The following is a 23,476-nucleotide window of genomic DNA, read 5'->3' on the forward strand; positions in this document are numbered from 1 at the left end:
CAGAGGTGGGTAATCCAGGGGCCAAAGAGTAAAAGTCCTTCCATATGTTTATTCCACCCATGAACTCAGCAGCTGATTTCACTAATTAGTTCTCTCTCCTGTCTGAATTAGCAAATCCAGGTGATTGGAACAAAATACTGAGGAGGACTTTTACTTTCTGAACCTGGACTTTACACCTCTGCACAGCAATGCCACATGTCAGCCAAGAGCAAAGAAAATAAACCAGAACTGGACATTATCGTACACTGTTAACCCTTGCTGTAAAAAAAGGCCAAATTCTGACAATATCATACCATTTTCCATTAAAACAGTAATATACCGTAGAAAATAAAACTAGCCTATAGGAATATACTGTGAATTAACAGCGCTCAAAATCGACACTCAGAGGCTGTTTTCCCAATCACACCCTATACCCTCATTCACTATTCCCTACATTAGTTCACTAATATAGTCCCCTTGACAGAGTGAATGAAAAGAAGTGAGTGAATTGAGACACTGATGAACACCGGATAAGCAGAATCACTGAACGACAGAGAATCAAGAACAGAAAAAAGAGAAACAGAAACTACAACTGACTTCCAGGAACACTGAGTGTGAAACCAGTTTACAAACCAGTTTACGATTATTTCTTTCATACATGTACAAAAGTTCTTATTGAGAATTAACAGAGATTTAGTTAATAATAAAGTTTGTTGTCACCATGATGGAGATCAGTATTTGCTTTAGTTGGTCTCTTGTCCCTGGACTTCTTACCATTCATCTTTCTCTGGCTGCTGTAACAGTGAGTTTATAAAACACATTTGTTGTGCAAGAAAAAGTCAAGAGGAAGATGATTAGCTGTTTTTGGCTTTTGTGATGATTTAACATTCATCCTGGACATGTCTGATTTTCAGGTGTTTCCAGTTGTTTCAGATGTTTTCAGATTTTCAATATATTCTTTTAATTTGTGGGCATTTCATATTTATCTGTGAATCTACAACATGAAATCAACATTTCTGTAATCAGGTCTTCTGAAAAATATTGTAAACACAGAGTGCATTAAAACATTTTTAACTCCTGCCTGACTCAGACACACACAGACTAGTGATGTGTCATGCGCAAAAGATGCGGCTCTGAGAGCCGATGCTTTGTAGTGAATCAGAAGAGCCGGCTCGCATCGAGTGAGAGCCGGCTCCCAGTTTTTTTCCTTTCTCTGCTTTCCTCAAGGCAGAACTTTGTTTTGATTGGTCAGCAATCGCATCGCGGCCAATCAGATGTGAGGATATGGGATCATACCATTATGTAAAAACAGAAAGGTGGGTGAAGCGAAGCAGCACTCCACTGCAAGTTAATGAGTCGTAACAACGTTAAAGGGTTAGTTCACCCAAAAATGAAAATTCTGTCAGTATTTACTCACCCTCATGTTGTTTCAACCCCGTAAGACCTTCGTTCATCTTCGGAACACAAATGACGATATTTTTGATTAAATTTGAGAGCTGGATCACTTCTCCATAGGCTTATAAGGGATTGAAACTTGCTGGCCCAGAAAAGTTATTAAAGAGATCGTTAATATAGTCTAAGTGACTACAGTGGCTCAATGTTAAGTATATCAAGCGACGAGAATACTTTTTGTGCGCAAAAACTAACAAAAATAACGACTTTATTCCACTATTCATTTCCTTCTCTCTGGGCCTCGAGTTAGTTCACGTAGTGTTTTTGCGCAGCGTGTCTGTGTTACACGTCACCACGTAGGCTCACTATTGGCCGACGCTGGTCATGTGTGTGATGCGTGTGTCGTACAACACTGACGCGCTGCGCAAAAACACTACGTGAAAAGACTCGAGGCCCAGAGAGAAGGAAATTAATAGTGGAATAAAGTCGTTATTTTTGTTTGTTTTTGCGCACAAAAAGTATTCTCGTCGCTTTATATAGGATCCCTAGGTTTAAAAAACTTGCATTCAATGACAACAGAGCTGTTTATTTGCTGTTTTGTTGTTAATTTGTGCAATAAATGCATAAAAACACTGCACATGAAAGGGTTTTCAACACACAAACCATTAATTTTTGCAAAGTTATGGTAAAATAAAGGCCTACAAAAAATCCTAAATTAAGAGCCTTTCGGGAGTCGAAAGAGCCGGCTCTTCTTTGGGAGCTGAGCCAAAAGAGCCGGCTCTCTGAAAAGAGCCGAACTTCCCATCACTAACACAGACATCAACAATCAGCGTATGAATCTCAACAATGGTGACAATCAAAAGTTTCATGTCGCAATGCATGCTGGGTTCCAGGATAATATAAAACTCCCAGCATGCACTGCTGCATGAATAAAAAAATAAAAAAATATTGCCACCATTGTTGAGATTCATGTGCTAAATTGTGATATCTCTCTGTTTCTAAAAGACAGCATAGTTCTGTTTTTTTTTGGTTTATGCATGATGTGTAAAAAAAAATAAGTCATTGTAATTTATTGCTGTGGTTTCACAGTGGTGGTAATGTAACACTTTTGATTGAGGATTAAATTTTGAATGAGTAGGAATTAATTCCTTAGTGAATGAATAGGCAATATGATGATTTTATCACCATAACCACAATCATTCATAAACTGTGTGTGTGCACAAGTGTGACTTACAAAAACACAGCTCAAGCAGCAAAAGAAACACTAATGTTTTAGCATCAGCATCCCAACTAAAGCAAACACTGATCTCTATAACGGTAACTTCAAACCAAACATTTTCAATTAAACATCTCAATAACAACTTCTGTAGACGTCTGACAGAAATAAGAAATAAAGTCAGTCTGGTTAGTAATAAGTGAAGCTGCTAATGCTGTTTGTGGTGTTGTTTAATCCTCTGCTGAGATCTTCACAGATTTAATGTCTTCTTTTCTCTTCAGTTGATTTCATCTTAGACTGTGGCTGAAATTACTCCATATTTAATATACACAGATTTTTTTGGCTACGATAAGTCACCATTATGGTGATCATTGTTTGTTTTAGTTGGACTCTTGACCTTACATCATTGACTTTAGATTTTGTTTGGCTGCTGTACCTGAGTTATAACAGCCAGATGAACAAAAGAAAAGCTGATCTGATGGTTTTGGTTATGTTTTAACATAATCATTATTTCACAATCATTTAACCTGAATCACTGAACTCATATAGAGTCCAATTTACTTGGGAACCTAATTTACCAATTTAGGTTTACTTAAATTATAGCAGCACTGTAGCCTGGTTAAAACCAGACCATTCTCAGTAGTAACTGAGTTATAGTCTGGCAAAGCTCCATAGACAAATCATTTCCAAAGGGGCGTCACCAATGGACGTCGCTCAAATGCCTCTGGGCGCAGTTGGATAGACCTAAAACCAATCAGAGCGATCGTCATCGTGTAAAGCAATATGCTGCGTCCCAATTTGCCTAAGTTACACTACGCCATAAAAGTATGTACTCTTTTTGTGAAGAAAAGGTATTTACTTTTGAATGTGTAGCAAAAAAGTAGGCAAGCTTTGGGACATACTACTTCGTCATCTTTTTTGGACGGATCTGTCGCATGCATCCTGTCACTTAAACTGCCCTGTCAATCATCGTGTCACAGTTAAAATCCTCTATTAAATCTAATTTAATTTCCTACCGTTTCGGAGAGAAATGTAGTAACACGTTCATCTGCCAGTGGGTCTTTCATGGAGACTGTCCTCATGTGTTTGCAATTTGAATATAATGCATTTAAAAGTTGAACGGACGCCGCTCAAATGCCTCTGGGCGCAATTGGATAGACCTAAAACCAATTAGAGCGATCGTCATCGTGTAAAGCCTGCCTCAACGTTTCTGATTGGTGCCGCGATTTCTCGGCCATGGAAATGGGCTTGAATGAGTTTGCCGGAAGTTGTTTGGGTTTTCCCAGGCTAGCAGCACTGTTCTTGCACATCATAATATTTTGAACTTTTACAATGTAATCCAAAGTTTTCTTAGACATGTCTCATATACAAAAACTTTTTTTTTAAATTAATTTGATCATATTGATTTCATTGAAAAGGCTAAAAATATTATGCTGTACAAGGACAGTGCTGCTATAATTAATAATATAAACCTAACTCAGAATTTGGGCTCTATATGAGTTCAGTGATTCAGGTCAAATGATTGTGAAATAATGATTATGTTAAAACACAACCAACACCTCAGATCACCTTTTCTTGTTGTTCATCTGGCTGTTATAACCCAGGTACAGAAGTCAAACAAAATCTAAAGTTAATGATTTAAGGTCAAGAGCCCAACTAAAGCCAACACTGATCACCATAATGGTGACTTAAAAAAGAGATTTTCTCCTTTGGTGATTCTGCTTGTTAACATCAGGTGTCTTCAATAATGCTCAATCATCACTCAATCAATCACTAAATAATCTCATTAACTTTAACACTCTTGAGTCTGGTGCCATATAAACTCCCAGGAAAGTTTATTTAATACTGGAGTTTTTGCTGTGCATCTGATTTCACTAATTAGTTCTCTCTCCTGCTGAATCAGATAACACTTTTCTTTGTTCATTTGACTGTTATAAATCAATAACAGCAGACAAACAAAATTTAAAGTAAACATATAAGGGTCAAGAGTCCAACTAAAGCAAACATTGATCGCCATAATGGTGACAATTTGTGATTTTCTCCTTCAGTGATTCTGCTTGTTAACATCAGGTGTCTTCAATAATGCTCAGTCACCACTAAATTAATCACTTAATTATCTCATTAACTTTAACACGCTTGAGTGTTAATTTAACACTCATATTTTAACACTTTAACACTCTTGAGTGTGGACTCATATACACTCCCAGGAGTGTTCATTTAACACTGGAGTTTTTGCTGCGTAGTAACACCGCTCCATCTGAAAGCAGGTGAAGGCGATTTACTACTAATCAAGGAACCGGCTTTACTGACGAGATGCGCCTAACAATGTCATGCGATATATCGCCCAGCCCTAATATATATATCGATTGAAATGACTATTTGCTCAAAAATCATAAAATACACTTACTTCTTCTGGAGGTGACGTTGGATTGCAAACAGTAGGCAACGATCCACACTTGAGGATTAACTTTAACCCTCGTTCACTAAACAGTCAGTCAGAAAATGATTCTCGCAAACATAAACGTATAGGAAGTTTAAGTGGCGCCTTTTCTTCATAAATAAAATCCATCCGCTGCGTTTTCAGTGGCTCTGATGTCAGTGAAGACTACTATGTCCATTCTTACATCCCACAACAGAACACCTACACTTCTTAGGAGACATTACCGGCTGTCGTTGAAACAATGGCGATGTTGTACAGATCACAGAGGGCGGGGTAACCACAGTGTCAATCAAACCACGTCGGTGGGGCTTGCGCAATTCTACGTCACATTGCGCCGAATCTTAGAACAGGGCGTTCTGAGACAGTGCTTATGATTTATTGAGATTGTAAAAAAAAAACACTGGGTGGATTTTTATCATTCTAGGGCGGTTTTGCTCACACACTGCCAACACACATTTATGTTCAAACACCATGTAAAAGTGAATTTTTCATAATAGGTGCCCTTTAATTTAATGGTTTTTGTTTGGTTTTTGTGTGTAGAGAGAAATGGCTCATTCTAAGGTAATAAAACATAACGGTTCATTAAGTAAGGTCTTTATACACCACTGAAAACACAGTTATATTTATGATATTGCATTTCTGTCTGATTTAACAGTCTGATTCACTTCTGTTTAAGTATATGCCTGTGTAGGGACTAATTACATGCTTGATTAGTTGAGTAAAGTGTAAAGTCTTTATTTCTATTAAAAGTATATTACACATTCATTACGAGTGTTTTCGAAACACACAAACCATATACCATAATTATATTTGAGTAAAATGTATATGCTCAGTAATTTCACATGTTGTCTATTGTATACTATAACATCCCACATAGCAACATTGTGTCGGCCCAGATCCGGCCCACATCGTGGAAAGATGATCTGGCCCACATGCAGCGTGGAATTACGGCACTTGGGTGGGCCACTCCTGTTTGCCAGATCTGGGCCACAAGCAGGCCATAGCAATGCCACATGTCAGCCAAGAGCAAAGAAATAAACCAGAACTGGACCTTATCTGAGCCACAAAACCTGTGTATATTAAATATGAAGTCATCTCAGCCTGTTAACAAAAAGAATCACTGAAAGAAAGAAGAGAACAGAAAAAAGAGACGAGCAGAAACACAAGAACTGCAACTGACTTCAGCCACAGTCTAAGATGAAATCAACTGAAGAGAAAAAACATTAAATCTGTGAAGATCTCAGCAGAGGAGGATTAAACAACTCCACAAACAGCATTACCAGCTTCACTTATTACTAACCAGACTGACTTTATTTCTGGCAGACGTCTACAAAAGTTTTTATTGAGAATTAACAGAGGTTTAACTCTAATGTGTTTCATTTGAAGTCACCATAACAGTGAATAGTGTTTCCATTAGTTGGGCTCTTAACTCGTATTATATCTTTTATTTTTTTGGGCAGCTGTGACAGTGTGTTTGTCAAACACATTTGCAGCAGCAAAGAAAGCTAAAGTGAAAGTCCATGCTGCATGTGGGCCAGATCATCTTTCCACGTGTGCCAGATGTGGGCCGGATCTGGGCCGACACAATGTTGCTATGTGGGATATTTTACTGGTCGAGTAAGTATTTTATTCTGACACACGCACACATGAAACGGTTGCTCACATACTAAACAGATGCTACAACTATAAAGGACTTTATGTGGCTAGACATGACCGTCTTGTTGATCTGGTTGCAAAGGACTTGCAAAAGGTAATCTGTGGACATGATAGTAAGATCTACAAGCATAGCACTGTACGAATTAACTGCACTGTTAACCCTTGCTGTAAAAAAAGGCCAAATTCTGACAATATTATACCATTTTCCATTAAAACAGTAATATACCGTAGAAAACAAAACTAGCCTACAGGAATATACTGTGAATTAATAGTCGACAATCAGAGGCTGTTCTCTTACGAGAGGTCTCTCGTACTGCGTAATTCTTACGCTGCGGGAAAACCTTTTTTCCACGAGATATTGAAGCCAAATAATTATCCTTATAATTTGTATTATTGCAAAACGCGTTGAAGCAGCACGCGGCCATGGGCGAGACGGCTCGCGTGCCAATTGGCTGCTCTGCGGCAACTGCATCAGCCAACCGAGCGAGGCCTGAGATGACGATGGTGATGGCGATTTACTACTAATCAAGGAACCGGCTTTACTAACAAGATGCGCATAACAATATCGTGCGATATATCGCCCAGCCCTACTGTCCGCCCTACCGGTGTCGGGCGAGGAAGGAGACGCTAGCTTTCTCTGTCCAGTAAGGGCGCTAAGGGCTTATGTGTCTCGCTCGTCTGTTTTCAGACAGACTGAGCAGTTGTTTGTTTCGTTCAGTGGACGTTCCAAGGGACTGGCTGTTTTGAAACAGAGTCTATCCAGATGGATAGTTGACGCCATAGCGCTGGCGTACACTGCCAAGGGCTTACAGTGCCCGTTGGGTGTCAGAGCGCACTCCACGAGAGGCGTGGCCTCTTCGTGGGCTTGGTCTAGCGGGATTTCCTTACAAGACATATGTATGGCAGCAGGCTGGGCCTCGCCGTCTACATTTATAAGGTTCTATAACCTAGAGGTTCCCGCCTTACAGGCCAAACTGCTGTCGGTATAGACGAATCAGTACTGTCTGATTAGGACACTGACGTTGTGAGCGCTGCGCGCCGCCGACTGTTTATGCTATGGGCAGTATTGCGTAAGACCCGCCTTTTCTGCATCAGTTCAGGTCAGTTCCGCCCTGTCTGTATGATGTCATGTTTAACGTTTGCGTCTGCTGCATATGGACAGAGTGATTCCCCTCCTCTTTCCAGGACTCTCTGTGAGTCCCCTGGTGATTGTGCACTGTAATTCCTGGGCTTCGCCTTCAGGTTTATTGGTGTTTTGATCCCAGCACGCACGGCGCTTTGCATTGGGTTCCCACAGCGTAAGAATTACGCAGTACGAGAGACCTCTTGTAAGAGAACGTACTCGGTTACTAACGTAACCTCGGTTCTCTCTAGAAGAGGGAACGAGTACTGCGTATCTTGCCGTGCATGCAACACACTCTGGTTCGCTTTGGTGATGAAAAACCAGGGATCAGCTGTCCCGAGTCTTCCTTTATAGGGCTAAGCCACGCCTGTTTCGGCGGGACGTGACGCGGAGGGCGCGAAGCACCCTCATTGGCCTGACGTCATCTCAGGCCTCGCTCGGTTGGCTGATGCAGTTGCCGCAGAGCAGCCAATGGGCCGCGTGCTGCTGCAACGCGTTTTGCAATAATACAAATTATAAGGATAATTTTTTGGCTTCAATATCTCGTGGAAAAGAGGTTTTCCCGCAGCGTAAGAATTACGCAGTACTCGTTCCCTCTTCTAGAGAGAACCGAGGTTACGTTAGTAACCGAGTACGTTTTCCCAATCGTACCCTATACCCTCATTCACTATTCCCTAGTTCACTAATAAAGTCCACTTGAATGAAAAGAAGTGAGTGAATTGAGAAACTGATGAACACCTGATAAGCAGAATCACTGAAGGACAGAGAAACAAGAACAGAAAAAAGAGAAACACAAAAACTAAAACTGACTTACAGTAACACTGAGTGTGAAACCAGTTTTCAAACCAGTTTACGATTATTTCTTTCATACATGTACAAAAGTTCTTGTTGAGAATTAACAGCGTTTAGTTAATAATAAAGTTTGTTGTCACCATGATGGAGATCAGTATTTGCTTTAGTTCGTCTCTTGTCCCTGGACTTCTTACCATTCATCTCTCTCTGACTGCTGTAACAGTGAGTTTATAAAACACATTTGTTATGGCAAGAAAAAGTCAAGATGATCAGGTGTTTTTATTCTTTTGTGATGATGTCACAATCATCATTGACATGTCTGATTGTCAGATTATTCCTGTATATATTCATTGAAATTATGGGTATTTCATATTTAGCATATATCTGTGAATCTACATCATGAAATCAATATTTCTGTAATCAGGTCTTCTTAAGAATATCATAATCATATAGTGCATTCAATTTTATTTTAATCCTGCTTGACTCAGACACACACAGATATCAACAATCAGCATATGAATCTCAACAATGGCGAAAAGTTTCATGTCGATGGTGACAACAATGGTGACATGCTTCATGCTGCAATGCATGCTGGGAGCCAAGCGTTTTATACTACGGTGCCTCCCAGAATGCATTGCAGCATAAAAAGCATGTCACCATTGTTGAGATTCATATGTGGATTCTTGATGTCTGTGTGTTTGTCCAAAGATTACTTTCCCAATAATAATTAAAAAAAAAAAAATAGTTTGATGTCTGATCTGAAGAAAGAAGTCAATGTTGTTAAAAAATATATATCAATAGCAAATAACCACTTTCAGTCAATGATAATATTAGTAAACTTTATGATATTGAAAACTATAGGCCTATCACCTGACTGTCTTTGATTCTGGCTTTCCTTGCAACAAATGATGTGTTTTAGCAAACACTGTTACAAAAACCATAAACTCCCATAAGAAGTCAAGAGTCAAATTGCACAACTAAAGGAAACACCAATCACCTTAATGGTGATTTTAAAACGTCAACATCTAAACCTCTGTTAATTCTCAATAAGAACTGTAGACGTCTGACAGAAATAAAGTCAGTCTGGTTAGTAATAAGTGAAGCTGGTAATGCTGTTTGTGTAGTTGTTTAATCCTCCTCTGCTGAGATCTTCACAGATTGAATCTCTTCTTTTTATCTTTAGTTGATTTAATCTAAGGCTGTGACTAAAAGTCAGTTGTAGTTCTTGTGTTTCTCTTTCCTTCAGTGATTCTGCTTGTTAACTGCAGGTGTTCATCACTAATGTTCAATCATCACTCAATTAATCACTTAATTATCTCATTAACTTTAACACTGCTTTAGTGTTACTTTAACACTCTGTAGAGTGGGACCATATTTGTTCTGAGCAGTGTTGATTTAACACTGGGGAATTTGCTGTGTGAAGTGCTGAGAAGGCAAGGAGTTGATTGTTGGACGATGCGGTGATGGTAGGTTTGCAGTTTTGCAGTCTCCCTTTTTGGTAGCATGAAAGCATGGCAGGCAGTGCCCAGGGCCCTGGGCCCCAGTGGGCCTCCCCAGTAACAGCGGAAGCAGTGTTGTAGTGTTGTAGGATGAGAAGCGCTGAGCGAGAGGCAGGGCTAACGGAACGGCCTTTTAAAGCTTAACAAAAGGCACGCCTTGCAGGCTGTCTTAAACCAATCAGAAAGAGGGAATTTCTGGCAGGAGTTTCCTTTGTGGGAAAGATTTACGACGCTGTCTCAAGCCCTCTTTTTCTGTTCATTAATACTCAGATAGATATAACAAATCCCCACTGCATTCTAAGAGAAGGTGATGTACATCAAAGTGTGAGTCATCAAATGAGGAGTAATTAGATAGGAGACATGATACAGGTAAGGTTACATTGACCGTTGGTTGTATGATAAAATACATACCATGGTGTATACATAATAGGACACAAAACATCACACTCATTCACACAGTTTCTGGGATGCACGTTCATTTCTAGATCAGTTAGTTTCTGATTAATGCAGCGAAGTCTGCATGGAAGATTGTTTCTGTCTCCTCATTGTCTCTCTCTTGCACATGCAGCCAAATTCTTTTTGATCGTAAAATCTCTCTGTGTTTCCTGTAACAAGACACCGTCCTGCCAGTGTGTTAGCTTCATTTGGGATGTTAGCTTTTGGGTAAAGTTTCACAGTTTGCTGGATTGTTCATTAATAAATGAATTGTGTTTGTCCGATTGGTCCAGACGCTACAGTTGAATTAAAGTGTTCTTTATTTGTATTACAAGTATATTACACAGCTCGATGGTGTTTTAAGCCCCCAATGGCTCCTTAGAGGCAGCTAACCCTACCCTAAACCTTAAACCTACCCATCCCCTCGCTGCCTGGAAGGCGCCGTTGGCGGCTTAAAACACCAAACACCAAATTACACATTCATTACGAGTGTCTTCGAAACACACAAGCCATATACCATAATCATATTTGAGTAAAAAGTATAAGCTAAGTAATACCTTTGGCTTCAAAATACTACAAATTGCACATGTTGTCTTCAATAACAAATGCACATTAATTAACAAATATTACTTAGCTATACTTTGTACATACTGTACACTGTTAACCCTTGCTGTAAAATTCTGACAATATTATACCATTTTCCATTAAAACAGTAATATAACGTAGAAAATAAAAGTAGCCTACAGGAATATACTGTGAATTAACAGCGCTCAAAGTCGACACTCAGAGGCTGTTTTCCAAATCACACCCTATACCCTCATTCACTATTCCCTACATTAGTTCACTAATAAAGTCCACTTGAATGAAAAGAAGTGAGTGAATTGAGACTCTGATGAACACCTGATAAGCAGAATCACTGAAGGACAGAGAAACAAGAACAGAAAAAAGAGAAACACAAAAACTACAACTGACTTCCAGTAACACTGAGTGTGAAACCAGTTTACGATTATTTCTTTCATACATGTACAAAAGTTCTTGTTGAGAATTAACAGAGATTTAGTTATTAATAAAGTTTGTTGTCACCATGATGGAGATCAGTATTTGCTTTAGTTGGTCTCTTGTCCCTGGACTTCTTGTCATTCGTCTCTCTCTGACTGCTGTAACAGTGAGTTTATAAAACACATTTGTTATGGCAAGAAAGAGTCAAGAGGAAGATGATCAGGTGTTTTTATTTTTTTGTGGTGATGTCACAATCATCCTGGACATGCCTGATTTTCAGATTTTTCCTGTATATAGTCATTGAAATTATAGTTATCTCATATTTAGCATATATCTGTGAATCTACAAAATGAAATCAATATTTCTGTGATCAGGTCTTCTGAAGAATATTGTAATCATATAGTGCGTTCAATTTTATTTTACTCCTGCTTGACTGAGACCCACACAGATATCAACAATCAGCATATGAATCTCAACAATGGTGAAAAGTTTCATGTCGTAATGCATGCTGGGTTCCAGGATAATATAAAACTCCCAGCATGCACTGCTGCATGAATAATAATAATAATAAAAAAGAAATATTGCCACCATTGTTGAGATTCATGTGCTAAATTGTGATATCTCGGTGTTTCTAAAACACAGTTTCTCTGGTTATGCATCATGTGTTAAAAAAAATGAGTCATTGTATCTTATTGCTGCGTTTTCACAGTGGTGGTAATGTAACACTTTTGATTGAGGATTAAACTCTGAATAAGTGAGAATGAATTCCTTAGTGAATGAACAGGCAATATGATGATTTTGTCATCATAATCATTATAACTGCAATCATTCATAAACTGTGTGTGCACAAGTGTGACTTGCAAAAACACAGCTCAAGCAGCAAAAAAAAAACTAATGTTTTAGCATCTGCATCCCAACTAAAGCAAGCACTGATCTCTATAACGGTAACTTCAAACCAAACATTTTCAATTAAACATCTCAATAACAACTTCTGTATGACAGAAATAAAGTCATACTGGTTAATAATAAGTGTAATAATGTGTAATGGCTGGAAGTCAGTCGTAGTTATTGTGTTTCTCTATTTTCTGTTCTTGTGTTTCGCTTTTCTTCAGTGATTCTGCTTACAATCACTTACATATTCCCTTAATTATCTCACTGCATCGTTACTTTTTACTCGTAGTGTGGATTTCCCTGAGGGGTTGAAAGGGTTAACTGTGTAAGATAAAAAAGACACACCCACAAAATGTATTTTAACAGTAATAAACTGTAAGTTATAAAACAGGTTTATACTGGCAACACTGTTGCCAGTAGTTTACTGTAAAATTATTTTTTGGGTCACCATTGTGCAGAAGAGTAGAGCCTGTGCTTCAGTCCAGGAGAAGATCTACAAACATTGATGATATGCTGCATGTTGCTTTATTTAACAGGCGGTGACTGTGTAGTTGCTGATCCAGTGGAAATCTTTTTATGTACAATAGTTTTTTAGTGGTCTCAAATGAAAGAAGTTCACAGTAATACTTTGCTCACATTATTAATGCATTATAAATTTTAGTTAATACATTTAAATGACAGTTGGTCAATTTAAGGCAGTCGGTTTCTGCAAGTGTAATTAGTTAACTATAATTTAGTGCATTTTTACAGAAACAAACTAGACTACAGTAAAGAACTGTACAATTAACAGTATTTTACTGGCAACAGTGTTGCCAGTATTTTATTGTAAAAAAACCCGGTAAGGTCTAACAGTGTACGCTGTTAGACCTTACCGGGTTTTTTTACAGTAAAATACTGGCAACACTGTTGCCAGTAATATACTGTTAATTGTACAGTTCTTTACTGTAATCTACAGTTTGTTTCTGTAAAAATGCACTAAATTAAAACTCAAGTTAACTAATTACACTTGAAGAAACTGACTGCCTTAAATTGACCAACTGTCATTTAAATGTATTAACTAAAATGTATAATGCATTAATAAGGTGAGCAAAGTATTACTGTGAACTTCTTTCATTTGAAACCACTAAAAAACTATTGTACACATAAAGAGATTTCCACTGGATCAGCAACTACACAGTCACCGCCTGTTAAATAAAGCAACATGCAGCATATCATCAATGTTTGTAGATCTTCTCCTGGACTGAAGCACAGGCTCTACTCTTCTGCACAATGGAGACCCAAAAAATTAATTTTACAGTAAACTACTGGCAACAGTGTTCGTGGGTGTGACTTTTTATCTTACACTGTTAACCCTTTCAACCCCACAGGGAAATCCACACTACAAAGAGTAAAAAGTAACATTGACGCAGTGTTGCAGTGAGATAATTAAGTGAATATGTTGAATAATAAGTGAATAAGTGAAATAAGTTATTGTTGAGCATTAGTGATGAACACCTGCTGTTAACAAGCAGAATCACTGAAGAAAAGAGAAACACAAGAACAGAAAATAGAGAAACACAAGAACTACAACTGACTTCCAGCCATTACACATTATTACACTTATTATTAACAGTATGACTTTATTTCTGTCATACATCTACAGAAGTTGTTATTAAGATGTTTAATTGAAAATGTTTGGTTTGAAGTTACCATGATGGAGATCAGTGTTTGCTTTAGTTGGGATGCTGACCCTTGACTATTTAACATTAATATTTCACTGACTGAATGAACTGTGTCTTTGCACTTGTGCACACACAGTTTGTGAATGATTGCAGTTATACTGATTATGATGAAAAAATCATTGTATAGCCTGTTCATATATTAAATCTCTTTCAGTTTTTAATTCTGTATCAAAAGTGCTATATTACCACCACTGGGAAAACATAGTAATAAATTACAATTTTAATTTTTTTAACACATAATGCACAGCCTAAAAAAGAAACAAAGCTACAGTATCTTGTAGAAACACAGAAATATCAAAAATCTGCGTATGTCTCTCATCAATGGTGGCAATCATTTATATGTATTTATTTATTCATGCAGGAGTGCATGCTGGGAGTTTTATACAATCCTGGAACCCAGCATGCATTGCGACATGAACGTTTTTATTGTCACCATTATTGAGATTCAAGTGCTGATTGTTGATGTCTGTTTGTGTCTGAGTTAAGCAGGAGTTCAAAAAGGTTCGAAACACTATATTATTTCAAAATTCTCAGAATAACTAATTACAGAAACATTGCTGTATTTCACATTATAGATTAACAGATATTAATATGAAAAACCCATAAATCCAAAGCTTTTACACTGTTTAAGATCAGAGATCATCACAACAGTCATAAACACTTCATCTTACTCTTGACTTTTCTTGCCATAACACGTGTTTTACAAACTCATAGTTAAAACAGCCAGAGAAAATCTGATATAATAAAGTCAATGGTTCAAGAGCCCAACTAAAACAAACACTGATCTCCATCATGGTGATAATAACTTTATTATTTTCAATAAAACATCAACAATTAAATATCTGTTAATTCTCAAGAATAACTTTTGTACAAAAGAAATAATGTTAAACTGGTTTGTAAACTGGTTTCACACTCGGTGGCTGGAAGTCAGTTGTAGTTCTTGTGTTTCTCTTTTTTCTGTTCTTGTTTCTCTGTCCTTCAGTGATTCTGCTTATCAGGTGTTCATCAGTGTCTCAGTTCACTCACTTCTTTTCATTCACTCTGTCAAGGGGACTATATTAGTGAACTAATGTAGGGAATAGTGAATGAGGGTATAGGGTGTGATTGGGAAAACAGCCTCTGAGTGTCGATTTTGAGCACTGTTAATTCACAGTATATTCCTGTAGGCTAGTTTTGTTTTCTACGGTATATTACTGTTTTAATGGAAAATGGTATGATACTGTCTGAATTAGGCCTTTTTTTACAGCAAGGGTTAACAGTGTATTCTATAATGTATTTTACTGGTCGAGTAAGTATTTTATTCTGACACACGCACACATCTATGGTACAGAGCAGCGTTTCCCAAAAGCAGAGACCATTGTGTCAGTTGTTCGATGATTTTGGGAAGTGCAGCCCTGATCTGTAGCCTCCACACATTAGAAAACACTCAGAAAATAAGCGAATAGAGACACAGTGTGTAACATTACCAGGTCCCAGCCAGCAGAGCCATGTGGGGCCCAAATGGGTTTGACCTGGGCTATCTAACTGGGACCCAGCCAGTTTTGCACCCAGTTTCCATGTAGGCCCCACATGGATTTGCCCAGATGAAATGAACACTGCTTAGTGTGCACACTACAGGCTGTTTAATGTAACACTTAATCAGTGTTGGAGGTAATGAGATAATTAAGTGATTGAAAAATGATTTTGTATTAGTGAAGAACACCTGCTGTTAACAAGCATAATCACTGAAGGAAAGAGAAACACAAGAACTACTTCCAGCCACAGCCTTGGATGAAATCAGCTGAAGATAAAATACATTAAATCTCTCAAGATCTCATTAAACAACTCCACAAACAGCATTACCAGCTTCACTTATTACTAACCAGACTGACTTTATTTCTGTCAGACATCTACAGAAAAGAATTAAGAAGAGGTTTAGGTGTTGATTACTTATTTGAAAGTAATAGTTTGATTTGATGTTACCATTGTGGCGATCAGTGTGTGCTTTAGTCAGGCTCTTGACTTTTCAACATTTGTTTTTCTCTGGCAGCTGTGTCTGTATGTTATGATGAAAACAGCAAGAGAAAATATAATCAGATGCTGTAAGCTGATTGATGATAAGAATATAATCATCATATAATGGCTTAACTCACTGATATTATGTGGGAGGTTTATATGGGTAGTATGTTATTAATTCTGTTTTATTGTTGTGATTCTACAGCAAGAAAATAATAGAATTTAATCAGAACATCAAACGATTTTTAACACACCATTTACATATTTTGGGCTCCTGTTAGTTTTACTCGCACACAGACATCAAGAATCAGCATATGAATCTCAACAATGGTGACATGCTTCATACGAAACTTATCCATGGCTCCCAGAATGCATTGCACCATTGAAGCATGTCACCATTGTTGAGATTCATATGCTGATTCTTGATGTCTGTGTGCGAGTAAAACTCACAGGAGCCCATAATATGTAAATGGTGTGTTAAAAATCGTTTGATGTTCTGATTAAATTATATTATTTCCTTGCTGTAGAATCACAACAATAAAACAGAATTAATAACATACTACCCGTATAAACCTCCCACATAATCAATGAGATAAGCCATTATATGATGATTATATTCTTATCATCAATCAGCTTACAGCATCTGATTATATTTTCTCTTGCTGTTCTCATCATAACAAACAGACACAGCTGCCAGAGAAAAACAAATGTTGAAAAGTCAAGAGCGCGACTAAAGCACACACTGATCGCCACAATGGTAACATCAAATCAAACTATTACGTTGAAATAAGTAATCAACATCTAAACCTCTTCTTAATTCTTAATACGAACTTCTGTAGATGTCTGACAAAAATAAAGTCAGTCTGGTTAGTAATAAGTGAAGCTGGTAATGCTGTTTGTGGAGTTGTTTAATGAGATCTTGAGAGATGTAATGTATTTTATCTTCAGTTGATTTCATCCAAGGCTGTGGCTGGAAGTAGTTCTTGTGTTTCTCTTTCCTTCAGTGATTATGCTTGTTAACAGCAGGTGTTCTTCACTAATACAAAATCATTTTTCAATCACTTAATTATCTCATTACCTCCAACACTGATTAAGTGTTACATTAAACAGCCTGTAGTGTGCACACTAAGCAGTGTTCATTTCATCTGGGCAAATCCATGTGGGGCCTACATGGAAACTGGGTGCAAAACTGGCTGGGTCCCAGTTAGATAGCCCAGGTCAAACCCATTTGGGCCCCACATGGTTCTGCTGGCTGGGGTGAGATGGTCACTGGTGTGACATTTTTAGGGCTGGTGTTAATGCTGCCAGTGTCTGAAAGTTTGGATGAATAGTGATTAATGAACAGAGACACAAATATCATGAGTGTGTAGAAAGAGCTCATGTGAATATAATTACCTGCACAGTATGCAAGATCACAGTGAGTTGAACTAACCAGCTCATAGACATAATAATTGCCTGGACAGGCTTTGACTTTAATGGGAAAAGACCCGTAAGCGCAGCAGTAACTCCCATCATCACCGCAGACATCTCGAGTGACGACTCCATCTGTTTCTGTTGGGTGTCCACCTCGTATCCACAGTGGGATTCGAGTTCCACAGCTGTACTCAGCAACACACGTGTCTGGGATATGAGCGCTCAGGCCGTTAATGAAGAGACGATACCAGCCGCTCCAGGAGACATACCTGTCACAGTTTCTGACTGAAGCATGTGTATTATTGATGGATCTCCATGTATCGTCCAGCACAGTGTAGGTGTAGCAGGGGTCTGCAGAGAGATTCATTTATGCAAATATATTAAGAAATAGGCTAACACATTTCTGTGTGTGTGCTCTCCACTGTGTGTGTGTGTGTGCTCTCCGCTGTGTGTGTGTGTGCTCTCCACTGTGTGTGCTCTTCGCTTTGTGTGTGTGTGCTCTCCACTGTGTGTGTGTTCTCCACTGTGTGTGTGTGTGCGCTCTCCACTGTGTGTGTGTGCTCTCCACTGTGTGTGTGTGTGTGCTCTCCGCTGTGTGTGTGTGTGTGCTCTCCACTGTGTGTGTGTGTGTGTGTGTGTTCTTCACTGTGTGTGTGTGTGTGTGCTCTCCACTGTGTGTGTGTGTTTCTGTGTGTGTACTCTCCGCTGTGTGTGTGTGTGTGTGTGTGTGTGCTCTTCGCTGTGTGTGTGTGCTCTCTGCTGTGTGGGTGTGTGCTCGCACTGTGTGTGTATGTGCTCTCCGCTGTGTGTGTGTGCTCTTCGCTGTGTGTGTGCGCTGTGTGCTCTTACAGGTATTTGTGTGCAGGTGTGTGTGTGCTCTCCATTGTGTGTGTGTGCTCTCCGCTGTGTGTGTGCTCTCCATTGTGTGTGTGCACTGTGCTCTCCGCTGTGTGTGTGCTCTCCATTGTGTGTGTGTGTGTATATTGTGAATGTGAATGTATATTACACATTCATTACGAGTGTTTTCGAAACACACAAACCATATACCATAATTATATTTGAGTAAAATGTATATGCAATTTCACATGTTGTCTATTCCCACTAAGCAAAATGATGTCCGAAAGACGTCTTTTCAATGTCTTTGTTACAAAAATCGGACGTTGAAATGACGTCCACTGAGGAGCCAGAATGAAAGTTTTAATGACGTCTTTTTTTGACGTGTTCTGCACGTCCGATATCTAGACGTTCATCGAACCTTCGTACAAGGTTAAAACTAGTTCAGATGTGGCCATTGTGGAGATATTTCAACATCATTTATGGTCTCATTTAGACATAATTACTTTGACTATTGCTGTCAGATGATCTTAGTGAGAATTAACCAGAGGTGGAAAGTCCAGGGGTCAGAAAGTAAAAGTCCTGCCATATATTTATTCCACCCATGAACTCACACAGCAAAAACTCCAGTTTTAAATGAACTCTCCTGGGAGTTTATTTGGCTCCAGACTCAAGAGTGTTAAAGTTAATGAGATAATTTTTTGATTGATTGAATGATGATTGAGCATTATTGAAGACACCTGATGTTAACAAGCAGAATCACCAAAGGAGAAAATCTCTTTTTTTAAGTTGCCATTTTGGTGATCAGTGTTGGCTTTAGTTGGGCTCTTGAACCTTAAACTAATACCGTTAGATTTTGTTTGGCTGTTCTATCAGTGTTATAACTCTCAGATGAACAAAGAGAAAAGCTGATCAGATCATTTTGGTTGTGTTTTGACATAATCATCTTTTGACTTGAATCACAAAGCTCATTCAGAGAGTTAGGTTTACCTTGCTGATTACAGCAGTCTATGATTCTACAGTATACGCTTATCAATATAATCAGCATTTTCAAAATAATCCAAAAGATTTCTTTAAAGTTGTCCTGATCAAAACACTTTGAAAAGGTTTTTTTTTTTTTTTTTTGGACACACTGACATCAATAATCAGCTTGTGATTCTCAACAATGGTGACAATAATAAAGCATGTTGCAGTGCATTCTGGATACCACCAATCAAAACTCATTCATGGCTCCCATCATGCATTGCCGTATGAATAAATTATGATCTGAATTGTCTTACTAATTTCCTTTCCCTAATTGAATATTCTTTTTGTCACCATTGTTGAGATTCATACACTGATTCTTGATGTCTGTGTGCGCCTTAAAGAAAGATTTTTTTTTTTTAATATCAGAACAACTTTTAAGAAATCATTTGGATTATAATGACAAATTTGGATATTATTCTGTAGAATCACTGTGATGCTGTTATGACCAATATACATTTAAGTCAGAGATTAGACTCTAAATGAGTTCAGTGATTCAGGTCAAATGATGATTATGTTAAAATATAACCAACACCACCTGATCACCTTTTCTCTTTGTTCATCTGGCTGTTATAACACAGATACAGCAGCCAAACAAAATCTAAAGTTAAACATTTAAAGGTCAACTGCCCAACTAAATCAAACACCGATATCCATAATGGTAACTAAAATTGTGATTTTTCTCCTTCAGTGATTCTGCTTGTTAACATCAGGTGTCTTCAATAATGGTCAATCATCACTCAATCAATCACTTAATTATCTCATTAACTTTAACACTCTTGAGTCTGGAGCCAAATAAACTCCCAGGGGAGTTCATTTAAAACTGGAGTTTTTGCTGTGTGAGTTCATGGGTGGAATAAATATATGGCAGGACTTTTACTTTCTGACCCCTGGACTTTCCACCTCTGGAATTAACAGAGGTTTAGATGTTGATATTTGTTTAATTTGAAGTGTCACCATTGTGGCGATCAGTGTTTGCTTTAGTTGGGCTCTTGGTCCCCGTTACTTTTACTTTAACTTTTCTTTGGCTGCTGTAACTGTGTGTTTGTGTAACACAATTGTTGTGGCAGAGAAAGCCTAGAAAAAGTTTGAGGTGTTATCAGCTCAATGTTGATGATGACATAATCATCACAAAATGGGCCTTTAATATTTTGTTTAAAGTTTTATGTTTATATTTGGCGTTCATAACCACCAACCTTGTGGAACTGCATTATTGGTGCCAAAAGCATTAAAATTATCACTTATTTGAAGGTGTATAAAAAGCATGTGCACATGATGTTTTGAGCAAGTGTGTCATACAGTCTCACACACAGACATCAAGATTGTGCATATGATTCACAACAATGGTGACAACAACAAAAAAAAAGCTTCATGCTGCAATGCATGATGGGTAGCTTTCATAGTACAAAACTCATCCTTAATTCCCAAGCTTTTTTGTTTTGATTGTCACCGTTGTTGTGATTCATATCCAAAATCTTGATGTCTGTGTGTGATTACACGATACACTTGCTCAAAACATCATGTACACATGCTTTTTATACACCTTCAAATAAGTGATCATTTTAATGCTTTAGGCACCAATATTGCAGTCCCACAAGGTTGGTGGTTATGAATGCCAAAGCATCTGACAAGATTAGATGCTTGTTTTGTGATGATTTCATGATCATCAATAAGCTGAAAACAGCTGATCTTACTTATTATTAGCTTTCTCTGCCACAGCAATTGTGTTTTACAAACACACAGATAAAGCAGTCAAATAAAAGTTAAAGTAAAAGTAACGGGGACCAAGAGCCCAACTAAAGCAAACACTGATCACCACAATGGTGACACTTCAAATTAAACAAATATCAACATCTAAACCTCTGTTAATTCTCACTAAGATCATCTGACAGCAATAGTCAAAGTAATTATGTCTAAATGAGACCATAAATGATGTTGAAATATGTCCACAATGGCCACATCTGAACTAGTTTTAACCTTGTACGAAGGTTCGATGAACGTCTAGATATCGGACGTGCAGAACACGTCAAAAAAAGACGTCATTAAAACTTTCATTCTGGCTCCTCAGTGGACGTCATTTCAACGTCCGACTTTTGTAACAAAGACATTGAAAAGACGTGTTTCGGACATCATTTTGCTTAGTGGGTTGTATTCTATAATGTATTTTACTGGTAGAGTAAGTATTTTATTCTGACACACACACACACACATCTATCCAATGGTACAGAGCGGCATTTCCCAAAAGCATGTGTCAGTTGTTCGATGATTTTGGGAAGTGCAGCCCTGATCTGTAGCCTACACACATTAGAAAACATTCAGAAAATAAGCCAATAGAGACACAGTGTGTAACATTACCAGGTGAGATGGCCACTGGTGTGACAGCTGTAGGGCTGGTGTTAATGCTGCCAGTGTCTGAAAGTTTAGATGAATAGTGATTAATGAACAGAAACACAAATATCATGAGTGTGTAGAAAGAGCTCATGTGAATATAATTACCTGCACAGTATGCTGAACAGAAACCAGTTGTTCTAACCAGCTCATAGACATAATAATTGCCTGGACAGGCTTTGACTTTAATGGGAAAAGACCCGAAATAGCAGCAGTAACTCCCATCATCACCGCAGACATCTCGAGTGACGACTCCATCTGTTTCTGTTGGGTGTCCACCTCGTATCCACAGTGCGATATCAGTGCCACAGCTGTACTCAGCAACACACGTGTCTGGGATATGAGCGCTCAGGCCGTTAATGAAGAGACGATACCAGCCGCTCCAGGAGACATAGTCACAGTTTCTGACTGAAGCATGTGTATTATTGATGGATCTCCATGTATTGTCCAGCACAGTGTAGGTGTAGCAGGGGTCTGCAGAGAGATTCATTTATGAACATATATTAAGAAATTAACAAGTTTCTGAAAAACATGTTTTATTACAAAATGTAACCAAAAGTGCAACTTTAGACTTTTTCTTCTTCTTCTTCTTCTTCTGCTAATTCGGAGCGATTCATTTCGATCCACAATATTTTTTCAAATGCATTTATAGGATTATTTAAACATCAATGCGTCTTAAAGAAAAATACATTTTAGACAAATTACCTAACATTGCCAGGTTTTCAGCGGGGATCATGGGTCATAAACTAATATTAAAGTAACAATCTGACATTCAGTTTCCTCAATATTTCATATGCAAATAAAAAAAAAAACTAAATGATTTCACTAAATCTTTTTTTTTTTTTTACAGAAAATAACTTTATTTTACAGTGTAGTGTCCTCAGCAACACTGTATCAGTGGTTTGATCGGGTCTGACTCTAGACTAGCACTATTGACAGAGAGACAGAGATCTGTCGTTCACTGAGTGACAGTCAGTGTTTGAGCTGAGAAGAGATCAGACACGAGGCGCTCAGAAAAGTGTCACTAAAGCTCAGGATGGACAGATTCGACACATGCGCACTGCGACTGCACCAGTCCTATAGAGGGCAGTGTAGTCGTGACTCGTGTCAGCTACAGGACCTCTGCTCTGAGGACAAAGAAGAAGAAAAGGTGTGTGTTCCACTTCCGAAGATACACAACCTCAAAGCGACCGTTTCACTGTGTGTGTGTGTGTGTGTGTGTGTGTGTGTGCTCTCCACTGTGTGTGTGTTCTCCTCTGTGTGTGTGTGTGTGTGTGTGCTCTCTGCTGTGTGTGTGTGTGTGTGTGTGTGTGTGTGTGTGTGTGCTCTCCGCTGTGTGTGTGTGTGTGCTCTCCACTGTGCGTGTGTTCTCCTCTCTGTGTGTGTGTGTGTGTGTGTGCTCTCCACTGTGTGTGTGTGTGCTCTCCACTGTGTGTGTGTGTGTGTGTGTGGTATGGCGTTATTTTCCTGTCAAATGTCGAGAGCGCATTATTGTAGCGCGAAAGTACATTAATATAATGCGCGAGCGCGGATCTCTCTGCTCGCGCGCAGAATATAATGTACACACTCGCTCAGAGAAGAGCCGTGAATTTAAAATGCCTGCACTTAAAACGTGTTCAGTGCAATCGCGAATCTCTCCTCTTCACTTAAAGTAAGCGTGTATGTGCTTAGACTGTGTCC

At 38.4% G+C, this 23,476-nt stretch overlaps 1 protein-coding gene across 2 annotated transcripts in view; it reads right to left on the bottom strand.

Annotated features, from left to right (window-relative positions):
- LOC311077544 (uncharacterized protein) overlaps positions 1 to 23,476 on the bottom strand; it is a 471,588-nt gene that overhangs the window by 383,791 nt on the left and 64,321 nt on the right. For both annotated transcript variants that reach the window (XM_084106074.1, XM_084106075.1), the window contains exons 6-8: positions 21,905 to 22,270; positions 21,764 to 21,820; positions 17,534 to 17,902 (exon numbers count right to left, since the gene is read on the bottom strand). In XM_084106074.1, the coding sequence (XP_083962200.1) occupies positions 17,534 to 17,902; positions 21,764 to 21,820; positions 21,905 to 22,270 (792 nt within the window). The remainder of the gene's footprint in view (positions 1 to 17,533; positions 17,903 to 21,763; positions 21,821 to 21,904; positions 22,271 to 23,476) is intronic.

The sequence above is a fragment of the Abramis brama genome (genome assembly GCF_963993115.1).
Source record: "Abramis brama genome assembly, chromosome: 2".
NCBI lineage: Eukaryota > Metazoa > Chordata > Actinopteri > Cypriniformes > Leuciscidae > Abramis > Abramis brama.